Below are 13,912 nucleotides of genomic sequence, written 5' to 3'. Positions count from 1 at the left end.
GAACTTTGGAATGAATCACTGAATATTGGATATTGTTATTAATTTGACTTATTGACTTAGCCACTTAGGTAATAGACATTCAGTACTTTGGTTTTGGTAATTACTAGTTGCTCCTGTATTTTCTGCGCTGCAGTATTATAGACTATTTTAGTTGTCTATAATAAAATTACATTTACTTTTAATAACAATTAACAATTGACAATAATTATTAAATAACTGTATCAATAGTGTTATTAATAATAATTAACTATTAAGCAGATAATTCAATTTATTGTCCAAGGTCTTAATGTTTTCAACATGTTTGCCTTGATGTTAATTTTGCCGGTTTTGAAATAATGTTATTCCACTGTTGTCAAAACTCCCGCTGTTTATTGACTTTTAATTTCATTTTACATTTAAAAAAAATTGTATGAGGAATATTGCTGACTGATTATAATATTATTATATTCCTATTTAAATTTAAATTTAATTACTTCGACGTACTAGACCATGTCTATAGAAAAAGAAGAATGTGAATTGGAACAACTGGTATCTTCTGACGAAGAACCTAAACCAACAGATATTACACAAGTTACACCTCCAATAACACCCAAACCTCCTCCAAGAGCACATTCCCACTCAGACAGCCGAACTAAGACTAGCAACATAAGCGAAAAGGTGATTTTTAATTAAAGTTTTAATACTTTCATTCATTTTTAATACTGTTTGTTAATTGTAAAATTTAGTCACTTTCTATTGAAAGTCAAAAGAATGAATGCCATAAATCTACAGCCAGGTTATCAAGTAATTCATCCATACAAGATAAACCACAAGTTCAACCATCCAGTATGTATATACTAGTAATTATATTGAAATAATATGAGATATTCTTTAATTTTTTTGTATTGTAAAAGGCACAGGTGGTACGACTCGCCTGATGTGTGTTAATGAGAGAGTGGGACGCAGTTCTTTACATGACTATAAACCACCACGTCCGCCACCTCCAAATTTTAGCAAATTGCAAAATAAAAAAGGTTGGTTCAATCTTGTCAAAATTATAATAATTGACTAGGGTTTTTTGTATATTTTGTTTACATAAGTATCTATTTCAGTTTCATTATTTATTACCTTTTACTAGTTATTATTTGACTAATCCTACTTAAGTAGTTATGCACACAGTACATACACTTAGTAGAATATACTATATTATATGGTGTAATATTGTATATTGGTATTTATAATAATGTTATTTACTAAACCTACTTGACTTAAATAATTAAAACAATGAGTCTGGATAATCTTAAAATATTAAACACTACTATCATCTGACATCAAGTATATTTATTTTAATTCAACTTGAATACCTATATAAATAGTTAGGTTACTAGGTAGAAGTAGAGTGGTAGTAAAAATTATCAAAAATAAATTACAATACATAGATAAAAAAAAAAATGAATTTCCAATTAATGAAACACATCATATTATTTTATATTAATAGAGCCAATTGTAAATAAATTGCATTTATTTGTATAAAATATATCAAGTTTATTCATATTTAAATTATTAATGTTAAATAAAATATAAAGACCTATTTAAAAATTCACCTTCTAACAACTAACATTATATTGGATGAATTGATTTAACAAAAAAAAACTTCTAATCAACAATGTTCATTAATCAAAGTACAATTTCTATAGCATTGAAATGTTAAGTTCTTAAAGGTCATAATTTCTCAAAAGAATATTTGACAACCCACTAAATAACATTTGTAATAAAGAAGTTTTGTATTTTAATTTTATTTAAATCTGAATCATTGTAACCATTTATATAAATGCTCATCGTCATTTTCACTTGTGATGTTTTTAAACTTACTTACAAGACAAAAATAATATATTTATAAAAATGTTTCTATTAAAAACTTTTTAAAAATAAATGCTAGTAATCAATACTTAATACATTTTGCTTATATTTATTAATTAATTTTAATGCATGTAAGGGTATGTAACAATTATTATTCATATCATTTTTTTGGAGTAATGTTAAAAATTACTATTTAAATATTCTAACTTAATAAAAAATAATGTTTTGGTCTCAAGTGTATGTTTTATTAATTATAACTTAACAAAGACAAATGCATTTTTTCAAGATTTAACACTTCTGGCCTTGTACCTGACTAACTACCTAAATTAATAAATACTTATTATATATTAAACTTTTTAATTTTTTCACCGAATCTTAAGAATATCCACTTTTAAAAGATATTTATTTACATTTGTTGCAGTACAAATTCAATCTTTTATCCATATAAGATATACAATTTAAAAAATTAAATTACATTATTTGTCTAAAAATAATGCGTAAAAAGCATTTTTTTAAATATTCAATTTTATTATAAAACTAAATTGATATATCATAATTCATAATATACAATTATATTTTAATTATTTTTAAACATTTGCAAATGTAATATATTGCATTGTTGATAAAAAGTATTCCTTGAAGTATATATTTTTGTTATAAAATTAAAGCATATGTAATTTTTATTATTTATTAAGTTATGACTAAAAAAGTTTCTAGTATAATAATTATATTTTTTCATTTTTTTATTTATATTTATAAAAAATATTTCATAAATATTATTCAGGCATTCTATATTTGGACTAGTCTACAATTATACATACTATAATATTGTTCAGTATCTTGTCAAGTGACTTTAGTATATAAAAATGATACTTCTTAAAAATTTTAATTTTATGATAAGAAATGTCAACAATAAATGCATGATATTATTAATTAATTAGCTTATATAGATTAGTAGATATATAACCACGATTATATGACATATTTTGTGATATAAGTAGTTACAAATGCACTACTTACAGTGTTAACACTGTTTTTTTTTTTATATTAATATTCATCACACCCATACTTTGTATACTAATACATCATAATATATAATTTGAACATATTCTACATTATTAAAATAGATATAATATCACTTAAGGATTTACCTACCCATTTATAAAAGTTTTGTACTTTATTATTTCAGCTTATTTATTTTTTTTTTTTTTTTTTTTTTTATATATATATACATATTTTGTGTGTTGGTTGCTTTTGTTGTTGAATCCTGTCCCATATAAAACACATAGTACTTTCTGAACAAACTATGGATAGAAGTTGCCTACATCATTGTTTTTTGTCAGATGTGACCGATGTCAGACAAATGGAGCAAGCCCTACAGCAACTACTTGAAGATTTTCACTCTGGAAAATTACGTGCATTTGGTAAGCAGTAAAGAATATTCAATAATTAAAATAATAACATATATCCAAACTGTTGGATTTGAATTAAAATAAGTTAATTGAATATGTTCTTTTTACTAATATCACGTGTAGTATTATTTTTTATTAACAATAATTTATTTAAAAAAATATATTTCATAACAATTTTTATATTTTACAGTAATTCTTATTCTTACAAACATAAACCTTTGTTAAAAAAAATAAAAAAAATAAAAACTATGAATTAGTTTATGATAAACAAATCATGATAATAGTTTTTAAATTAATCTGACAAAACATAAATAAAGTATAAATAATTGAGATAGATATTTTATTTATTTATAATATAATATATAATACATTTGTAAACATTTAGGTAAGGATTGCAGTATGGAACAAATGACGGCTATTCGTGAGCAACAAGAGCATTTAGCATGGTTACATTTTGAACTTGGTGTAAGACAAGACGGTTCAAATCCGCTCAGTGAACAAGGCATTGCCAAAGGTACAGAGAACATGCACTCACTAATGGCTAGCCTTGAACAACTATCTTTATCTATTGAGAAATTACATTCATTCAGTAATTCTACATCTGATTAAAATTTAAAGCACAACATGTACAGTAAGTAACTGACTTTTATTGGTACTAGGGATCATTGACTATATAATGAATGGGATTGTACAAAAAAAATAATACTATTGCTCATTTATTCATTCCATGAAAAATTTTATCAATTATTAATTTTTTTTTTCTTGTTAAGTTATTAAATAAATATAGTGAATTTTTATGTTTGACTAAACTTGTTTAAACAATGAATGCAATGCCTCGTATGGTGACAACAGTCTAGTAGATCCTACACTCACTCGAATACCACAATTTTTTGTTGCTTCACAAATTGAATGCACTTCGTGTCCACTTATGCCACCAATGACAAATACAATCAAATGGTCACAGTCCAGTGGATGCTTATTTACAGTGTTAATGATTTTACTAAGGGACAAAAAAAATAATAATAATTTTCTTAAGTAAAATCGTAGATTATAATTATTACTAAATATTAGATTAAAAATTTAACAATACTCACTTGAAACCAAGTTTTATAAAATCTGTTATCCCATCAGATTTAGTGTTTAAGACTGATAAGTTAGGTCGCATTGGACTACACACATCATCCATAAGCTGTTTGACAAAAGAACTGTAAACTGCTGGCACGTATGGATTTTCTCTTAAAAAGAGTCTTCTATAAAAATATAAAAAACATTTATTCATATTAAGATATTTTATTTAAATTTTCTTATAAATTATCTATATTCTGTAATTTATTTATTGTTATTTTATAGGCATATGTAAATTATTATTTTTAAATTATAAATAATAAACATTATTGAAATAGATTATTATTAATATTAATAAAATGTTTTCCTTGAAATATAAACTTAAAAATAAACAGTAAATAATTATTTTATTTTACTTATATTTTATAGTTTACTTTAATATTTTATAAGTTTATTTTAAATTCTGAGCAAGCAACAAATATATTGATTTTACAATAAATTGCTTTTCTGTTTATATGTAAAAACACTATACTAGAAAAAATACTTAAATCTTACTATAAAAAAAAAAAAAACAAAAAAATTCTTAACAATCCTAAATAGGTCACTGCTCTATAGGTTACCAACAGATTACAATAGGAAAAGATAATATTTTTATTATTATATAGACAAAATACAAATGTTGAAATGTATTAGGCGTGCTAGTACATAAAATTGAATCGTATAATTATTTACGAGGAGTAGTATGACGTGCCTATTTTCTATGACAACTAAACTGATTTGTAATTTTTGTTAATACTATCACAGAATAAAGTTTATTTATTTAATTTGTAGCATTGAAATAATTTTAAAAGAAAACTAATGATAATACATTTGTTGGGGATTTGAGAGTGAAAGATCACAATTTCTTTTACGTTGTACCTGTAGAAAACATGCGTTGTCTCTGTTCTATTAACGTTTACCTTACCAAAATACATGTTTAGCAGTTCCAATTTGGTGTGTTTAGATAAAATATTAGAATGAAATGACCTATTCAGTATTAGGTCAAATTTAAAGGTAAGAACATTATCTGTCATAATCTAATATTTTATTATTGGTTTTTTACGATATTTTTATTTTTAAGTGAAATATGACTAACATGAGCTTTTTAAATATTAATGTTTAACATACTCATAGTCATAAACTTATCAGTGACGTATCGATGTGGGGTGGGGAATTAACGGTATTCAGAAAAAAAAGCCCCATATCAACTAAATATTATTCGTTATTTTATTATTTACATAATTAAATATAATCACATTATATTTATCTATGTAACACTTCTTTAACATAACTAAAAGTATAGCTGCAATCTGCATTTAACATTGTCAATAATTGTCATTTGTAGTATTTGTACCTACATAATTTTAAAAATTTAAAATAATGTCATTTGTACGTAATTTAAAAAATGTTATTTTTTTAATTACTTTAAATTTTGTAGGTATAAATGGAAAATTATTGACTATGTTAAATGCAGATTGCAGCTATACTATTATAGATATGTATATGTTAAAGAAGTGTTACATAGATAAATTTAATGAAAAATGATTATAATTTATAATTTAATTGTGTAAATTATAATAAAATAACAAATAATGCATTTAGTTGGTTAACTCACCCAAGTAAAACATGTATATCATATGATTTCTTTTATGGAATATTACATTTTATTAGATGGTTGTTTACGCCATATGCCTTATGGGAAAAGTATTAGTTTCACAGATATTTCTCAGTACTACCGCCAAGATTTTTGATATAATTTCTCCCTTGAGTCGTTTATTACAAACAAAAAATCTTAACTTATCAAGTGCAATGACTCTTACAACAAACATTGAAGACGTTTTGCTTAAAATGCGAAATGATAGTGAAAAAAATTTAATTCTATTTTCAAAGCCATAGACAGGCAAGTATCGCCGTCATAATATTGAAATAGATTCACCTGAAGTATATTTTCGTGTTTCATTATTCATTCCATTATTAGATTTTTTCATTACCCAAATTCAAAGACGTTTGTTAGATTATAAACAAATTTTGTCAAGTTTTTAATGTCTTACCATCAAAAATAAATAATTTAGAATTCAAAAAATAATTCCAGACTGATATTGTTAATTTGGTACATGGTTATGAAAATATCGTTAACTGCAGTGAACAAAAAAATATCGGAAAACTTAGATTATGGTGAAATATGTAAGCCAAATTAATGAAAATCTTAAAAATTTCCATTCTGCAGCTTTATACTTGTGTGATGAAAAAATATTTCTAATTGTACGAAAACTTTTAGTTATTTTTGTTACTCTACCGGTAACGATGGTCACCACCCCCGAAAGGTCTTTTTCGACTCTTCGTCGTTTCAAAATTTATATAAGAAATACAACAGGATAAACGGATAATCTCGCTTAAATGGATTAGAAATTCAAAATATTCATGAGGATATTGTAATATCAATAGATGCTGTACTTGATAATTATCAAAAGCATCAAGATTCAAGACGAATTAATACTAAATTGTAGTGTTGTTAGACCATAAAATATACATTTTTTTAAATTTAATTGTGCTATGAGCTTAAATATAAGAAAAATACTATTGTACAAACATTTATATACATATGTATAATGTATATATAAATGGTAACCCCCTCCCCCATAAACGAATTAAGCGTACTCATTTGAAACTTATAACAATTAAAAATAATTAAATTAAAATTTCATAAAAAAGTGAAAAACTGACGAGAGAACAAATGTGAAAAGAATAAAGATATCCGTGAGACCGTGAAAGTGAATCTGTGATTATTCTATATTTATCTATTTAGCGGTAATTGGTAAATATACACGTGTATACTATTATATGTGATTATATCCACTTTGTATATTGAATCATAAACATTTTCTTATCAATATAAGCGTTGTTATCAGCAAACCGAATTTTGTCGTATGACTGAATATTTTGTACACAACATAATACTAGTATCCGTCGTTCCGCCGTCTTTTGTAATAATAAATAAGAACTGAATCGAATTAAAATAAGTTAAATTCGAAAATGAATTCAACATTAAATTAAATTTAATATCTAATTAATAGCCGTGATCCATGTACATTGATTACTTTTGTGTGTTCTGGTATTCACTATATTGAATAATCGAGTAGAAAAAAATGTTCCCAACGAGCACTCAAAAAAAAAATTGGATATTCAAAGACGAGTTGGATTTGAATGCATTGCGAGAAGACGCCAATAAGAAGTTTGTCACCAGATTCGGAGCGCACATGAGTCCTGATGAACGGAACACATTTTTTTTGGATGCTAACGAAGAGCATATAATTCAGAAATGTCACGAATACATGTTAAGAGATTTTTGTCACAAATTTCAGCCAACCATGCCAAAGTATGTATTTGCAACAGCTTTAAATTATTTGAAACGATTTTATCTATACAACTCGGTCATGGACTATCATCCCAAAGAAATAATGGTTACATGTTTGTTTTTGGCGTGCAAAGTTGATGAGTTTAATGTATCACTCGCACAGTTTGTTGCTAATATTAAAGGTAACCAATCGAGAGCAACCACAGTGATACTAAATAACGAATTGTTTCTTATGGAACAAATCAAGTACAATCTTAAAGTGCATCATCCATTCAAGGCGATTGAAGGATTCCTTCTAGACATTAAGACAAGAACACGAATGTCCGATCCAGATCGTATGCGTACTCATATTGACAGTTTCATTGACAAGTTACTGTTTACAGACGCGTGTTTATTATTTGCACCGTCTCAGCTGGCTCTAGCTGCTGTATTACATTCGGCAAGTCAAATTAAAGAAAATTTGGATTCATATGTAACTGATTTACTATTAGGTGAAACAGGGTCTGAGCATTTAAAAGATTTGATAGAAGTTGTACGGAGAATAAGAATATTGCATGTCAGAATAGCAGATGATCACACAAAAGAATTATCACGTATTAGCAAAAAATTGGATAAATGTCGGAACCAAGAGAACAATCCATTTAGTGAAAAGTATAAAGATAGGATACAAGAAGCATTAAATAATTCTTTGTAATTTTAATTACACTATCATCTTTCTGGCATTACTGTAAAAATCAAAAATATGATTTTGTAACACTTTATATAATAGGTATGTGAAAATTCATAATTAAATATAATAAATAATTTGTTTCTTTTCTAACTAAGTACCTCCTATATTGAATAAAATATAATTTGTTAAGTCATGTAATAATTTATTAATATTTTTCTTATATTATACTTATGTTCAACATAAATACTACCTATATAATATATTACATCTCAATAACCTTAAATAAAAACCGTACAATTATGATAACATTTCTCTACTAAATATGACTTATGTGAAATGTTTGCTTATTTTATAGAAACATAATTTAAATTTTAGCTATTATGCAGTATCATCAAGTATTAAATATAACTTTACTTTATTCTAATAATATACTAAGCAGTTGTTATAAGCTGCATGAATTTCTATAGTTTTTTTTTTGTTATGAAAGATGCTAAAAGTAAGACCAAAGCATAAATAAAGATAGATTAAGCTATAAGATTTAATTTTTTTTTTTTTTACTACATTTTAAATAGAAATATCATTAGTAAATTGTGGTATATTCCTATCAACTGCCCTCCTCTTTATCTATAGGTCCAAATAAATTTAACTAAATTCTATTAATTAATCTGTATTGAACTATTGGTAGAAGGAGTAGAGTGAAACAATAATAAGATGCAGGATTAATAAGACTATAAAACTGATTTACTATTCAAAAAATGTTTAAAACTTATTTTGTTTATTTTATGAAATGCCAACTAACTTATTAATAATAGGTATAGTTAATATATTTATGATTGTCTAAATAAATTAAGTAATTTCAATATAAAAACCCACCTGTATTGGATAAAATGCTGTCTTGATGACTTTATTTGTTTTAAAATAAAAAGGAATTTTTCTGCAGCTTGTTGACAAGCCAGCAATGTACTAAAATTAACTCCTAAAACATAAATATATTTATGTATATAATGTAAATGATTGGATTATTCATTTAATTTTTTTTTTTTGTACCTATTAAATCATTAATTATATAATCTGGTAAATATTCCAAGTCTTCAAAAAAGGCTTCACCAACAATATTTTCTAAGTCAATTTGATGTTCTTCAGACATTACAAAATCTTCATCAACAACTGAATACAATTGAACTAGAATACATAATAGAATTTCTATAGTCAACTTTCTGTCTTTCCTTGTTTTAAATAATTGGCTAACCTTGTAAAAAAACAAATATCAACAAAAAAAATATATTAAATAATATATACATACTCTTATAATTTGTATACTTGGTAACTAATTTTTTTTATTTTATTGTGTAATTTAAAATGTATATGTCCATTATAAAGATTATTAACTATTATTATTATATTATTAATAATTCACTAGACATTATCAACATACTTGTATTAAGATGTCAGTGTCACTTTCCATTGAAATATTCTGCAATAATAGTTTGCCAATATTTTGAGCAAGTTCAATTCTTGAGAGATTTGTAGATTTTAATGCAGCACAAATACACAGCACTTGCTAAAACATTATATAAGATAAAAGTTAATGAAATTACTAATGTTGATATAAATAATATTTACAAATTTGTTATTAAAATGAGAATTTAATTTTGTTCAACACTTTTAAGCTACTTTAAAAGTAACTTATGCAAAGATAATTATAAATGCCATTATACAATAAAAGAAACAAAAATTAAACAGTTTTTTTAGCCCAGAAATAATAAACATATATAAATGTTAAGATAATTATTTATTATTATTTTTTTTTATATATATTTAAGTTAAGATCATTGGAAATTTTAATTTTCTAATATTATTCTCTTTTCAACAACAACTTAGTAATTAATTTCTACATAGTATACACTATACAGCAATTATTAAGTTATTTTTTGATTATAATATATACTTGTTTTAAGTCTATTGATTCTTTACTATCAAACTTTTCATCATCTAAAAGGTTTTCTAAGAGCTGAGGTGTAATCCTTGATATAGTTTTTTTAATAGGTCCAGAACATTTTTCAGTCAATGTAGTTCTTATGCAAGCCAATACATTCTTTTCAGTTTTTGTTAATAACCATTCAACTACTGGTGTTGGTTTTAGTGTTGGAGCCAAACACATTGGTACTTGTAATTGCTCATTGATTGACTCGTACCTAAACTCGTAAAAATTAATAATAATATTTGTGTGAAAAATATGTTTTAAATATTCATAATAAACTTCATTACAGGGATATTTACCTTTAATAAAATTAAACATTTTCTAACATATTATTTTAGATACAAACATTATTAACTATAATATAAAATGTACCTAATAATGTAAATTTTGAATTTGTAAATTTATTGTAATTGTACTTGAAAAAAAAAATGAATTTAAATTAACTAAGTAATATCACTAATATTAGATTGTTTTCTAATATTTATCTAACCAATCCAAAAAGTACAATTAAGTTACATAAATATTATTAATATTTAAAATGTGTTTAACATACTTTAAGTCTTCTAACAAAGGTTCAGTTATGACTGCTATATCAGAACATGTTTTGGGAAATCTTGGCAGTAACATATTCATTTTATCTAATGGACAACTAGATGCAAAATCAGTAACTGCATACATATCAACTATTCGATCAATAAGTATGACATTAAGGCGGCTAGACTCTGTATTTGAAGTCTAAAAAACAAGATATAAAAAATAATGAATAAATATACAAAATTGGTAATAATAGTGCAAACTTTTTGAATTTTGGAGAAATGATGAGATACAGCTTCACTTAACGGTCCAACAGCATAAAGGTCATGTTTTACATTTAAATGATTAAATATGTTATTTAAAGTTGCAGCAATTTTTGATACATAAACTTCATAGTTATTCTACAACATAAATGTGTTTAATGAAAATATATAAATTTGTATACAATACTTTTACAGAATTTCATAAATATGTAACAAATAAAACGTTATTGTTATAAATGATGCTAGTGCTACTAACTAATACTGTAGGTAAATACAATTTCGTTATTTCATAAATAGAACATTGCTAGTATTAGTTATTATAACATACCTCTATCGGCTCTATTAACAAAGGAATGTTTTGTAGATGGGGTACTAAAAATAATGTAGGAGACAAGCAAGTCAACGATATTGGTATATCCATTACGTCCACTGTACCATCCTAAAACATAACATAAAATTATAACAATAGCAAGAGTAAATAAATAATTCTATTAGTGAGATTCCTATAAAAGTATAATATGAAAATTCTAAACAACCAATTCTAGCAAATAAGTAAGTAAAAATCCAAATACACAAATGAATAATTAGATAATCGTTTAAATATTAATGAACTAAATATATTATAGTTAGATTAGGATAGGTATTTCAAAAGCTTAATTAAATTTAAATAAAAATAATTTGTATTAAATTGGTTGTTTTTAAATAGTAGTAAGTTAGTACAAACATTGATTATAGAATAGACTATTCTATAGTCAATGGTATAAGGTTTAATTTAAATAATAGATTACCTCGTACTTGGCAGAAATAATTTTGCATAATTCATTCTCTAATTGTTCAACATTATATGATTCAAACCCACATCCAGCAACAAAACGACAATACCTAAAATTACTGTTATTCAAAACATCTCGGACAATCGCTACTGCCAGTTCGTCCACAGGTTTTCCAATCACCAATAAACACCTGCGGTCTTTAGGGTTGCCACTCTACACATATAAAATAAAATGGTACAATTAAAAATAAATGTTACGAGTAAATCTCATACTAAACGGTCTCACCTCAAACGATGACAGTTCCTTGACACTCTTGGCTCCAGCACGATACAGAAGTACGCATCCGCCGTGCCAGTGCAGTGATTCGGCGGCATAATCATCCAAAAACACTGCCGACTCACGAGCATACTTACAGACTTCGTTCCAAGACCAATCGGCCATCACAGAAAACGGTGTGTCTACGTTGAAAGCCATTAGGTCCCGAAATTCAACACGTCCTGCAAACAGGGAACAAAAAATTGGCTACATAGTGTATTGAAAAAATATGTGATATTGTCAGTGGTAAATTTTGATGGAGACATGTTCAATTTGCAGACGGCGACGACGACTACTTACTGTACTCGATGATGCGGAAATCTGTGTCCAAAAAATATTTTCCGTCAGACGTGAGACGTTCCTTTTTGAATATCACTATGTGGTGGATTCACACAACACAAAATTATTGTTACATTACATTTTAATTAGTTTATTACATATTTTTTAAAATTTTATAGATAATCAACGTCATGGATTATGGCACGCCTTATCACGTTTAACGTGGCCTTATCAAGTGAAAATATTTTCATTAGATTATCTATGAAGTTTAGAAATCGTCAAATTGACAAATTGTTGTGATTTTTGTTCCCAGCATTAATACTATACTCTCTTCTCCACATTATTTTCACAATCTTAGGAGATAGATTCTTCCAAGCCCGCGCTTTACACTATTATTATTTCTCTGATAAATTAATAGCGTTTTTCATTTGACTGCACTCTAGTGCATACTGTCGTACACTGGTGGCATGAAAATAATATTATAGTATCCACCAGAGAACAATAATAATATATTATCTATAAGCTTTGAACATCACCCGCGGTTAGAGACAGTATACTGTCTACAACTGTGGTATCAGCAGACGTGCAATAATGGGTACCTATCTAAGACCACGAGCACAGAGTAATAGACGAGCGTACTCTATAGTCTATACCACAGCCTTGGAAGATATCCTCAAATACCGAGCTCTTTAGTAATAACTAATATCCAATTGGAAAATTATATTATGTAGGAAACGTAAATTCCATACGACCATACACGATTTAAGATGTACTTAGTATTTGCGATTCCATGTGTCGGTACAAATGATACTCTCAAAACGATACAGACCAGCTGCCCTGTGAATTCAAATCATGGTAGGTAACTGGAAAATGTCAATCAGTATTTTAACTATTTAGAAAAACATAAGCAGTTCAAATGGTTTTTTTTTTTAAAAAGCTTAACATTTAAATAATGCTGGAATATATAATAGGATTTGAAAAACCTATTAAACTAACTTTAATAGATACACTTAAATAACTTGATAGATACAGTGATACAGATAATTCACTAGGTATATAGGTAATTTATTAATATTATTACATTTCTAAATAACTTGAAAATGTAAATATTAAATATTGTCATTGATGTAGGTAGGTAAGTACCTACAATGCGATTTTCCTCTAACCTCTATTTAAAAATGTATGTATACTACCTACCTATATGTCAGAGCTCTATAAGAAGACTCATTTTAAAGCACTAATTCTGATTAAAAATTACGTTTATATTGGACCTTTCTTTACTTTTAGAACAACGCGATGTATGAATAATAATTATTTATTTGGCGATTATTGATTATCAATTTATGGGGTAGGTACTTACACAAACTTTTTTAAGTATTGTCATATC

General features: G+C 25.9%; 3 protein-coding genes across 4 annotated transcripts; 2 read left to right on the top strand and 1 right to left on the bottom strand.

Moving 5' to 3' along the window:
- LOC113560525 lies at nt 1-4,048 on the top strand. Of its 2 annotated transcripts, none has more exons than XM_026966450.1 (5): nt 1-657; nt 726-825; nt 894-1,013; nt 3,183-3,263; nt 3,637-4,048. In XM_026966450.1, the coding sequence occupies exons 1-5, from the start codon at nt 490-492 to the stop codon at nt 3,858-3,860; spliced, it is 693 nt and encodes a 230-aa protein (XP_026822251.1). In that variant the 5' UTR covers nt 1-489; the 3' UTR covers nt 3,861-4,048. The 2 variants fall into 2 exon arrangements, with proteins under 2 accessions (XP_026822251.1, XP_026822250.1); XM_026966449.1 differs by having other exon boundaries at nt 3,129-3,263.
- On the bottom strand, nt 4,028-12,760 carry LOC113560523 (sec1 family domain-containing protein 2-like). The gene is made up of 12 exons (XM_026966447.1): nt 12,547-12,760; nt 12,217-12,428; nt 11,947-12,144; nt 11,487-11,597; nt 11,159-11,296; nt 10,915-11,096; nt 10,329-10,575; nt 9,816-9,941; nt 9,428-9,629; nt 9,254-9,356; nt 4,346-4,501; nt 4,028-4,251 (listed from the first exon to the last, which is right to left on the bottom strand). Exons 2-12 carry the CDS (start codon nt 12,403-12,405, stop codon nt 4,056-4,058), a joined length of 1,848 nt encoding a protein of 615 aa, XP_026822248.1. The 5' UTR covers nt 12,406-12,428; nt 12,547-12,760; the 3' UTR covers nt 4,028-4,055.
- Nucleotides 7,301-8,529, top strand: LOC113560524 (cyclin-H). The gene has a single exon (XM_026966448.1). The coding sequence runs from the start codon at nt 7,502-7,504 to the stop codon at nt 8,402-8,404; it is 903 nt and encodes a 300-aa protein (XP_026822249.1). The 5' UTR covers nt 7,301-7,501; the 3' UTR covers nt 8,405-8,529.
- Nucleotides 12,761-13,912: the final 1,152 nt, after the last annotated feature.

This window comes from Rhopalosiphum maidis, chromosome 4 (assembly GCF_003676215.2).
Source record: "Rhopalosiphum maidis isolate BTI-1 chromosome 4, ASM367621v3, whole genome shotgun sequence".
Taxonomy (NCBI): domain Eukaryota; kingdom Metazoa; phylum Arthropoda; class Insecta; order Hemiptera; family Aphididae; genus Rhopalosiphum; species Rhopalosiphum maidis.
This window is presented reverse-complemented; position numbering and strand designations above follow the sequence as displayed.

Coding starts and splice junctions, on each gene's coding strand:
- LOC113560525 (XM_026966449.1), top strand. CDS start 490: ATGTCTATAGAAAAAGAAGAATGTGAATTGGAACAACTGGTATCTTCT. Junction 826..893: donor ACCACAAGTTCAACCATCCA/GTATGTATATAC, acceptor GTATTGTAAAAG/GCACAGGTGGTACGACTCGC. Junction 1,014..3,128: donor CAAATTGCAAAATAAAAAAG/GTTGGTTCAATC, acceptor TAAAACACATAG/TACTTTCTGAACAAACTATG.
- LOC113560523 (XM_026966447.1), bottom strand. CDS start 12,405: ATGGCTTTCAACGTAGACACACCGTTTTCTGTGATGGCCGATTGGTCT. Junction 11,097..11,158: donor ATTTCTCCAAAATTCAAAAA/GTTTGCACTATT, acceptor CTTGTTTTTTAG/ACTTCAAATACAGAGTCTAG. Junction 9,630..9,815: donor ACACTGACATCTTAATACAA/GTATGTTGATAA, acceptor TTTTTTTACAAG/GTTAGCCAATTATTTAAAAC.
- LOC113560524 (XM_026966448.1), top strand. CDS start 7,502: ATGTTCCCAACGAGCACTCAAAAAAAAAATTGGATATTCAAAGACGAG.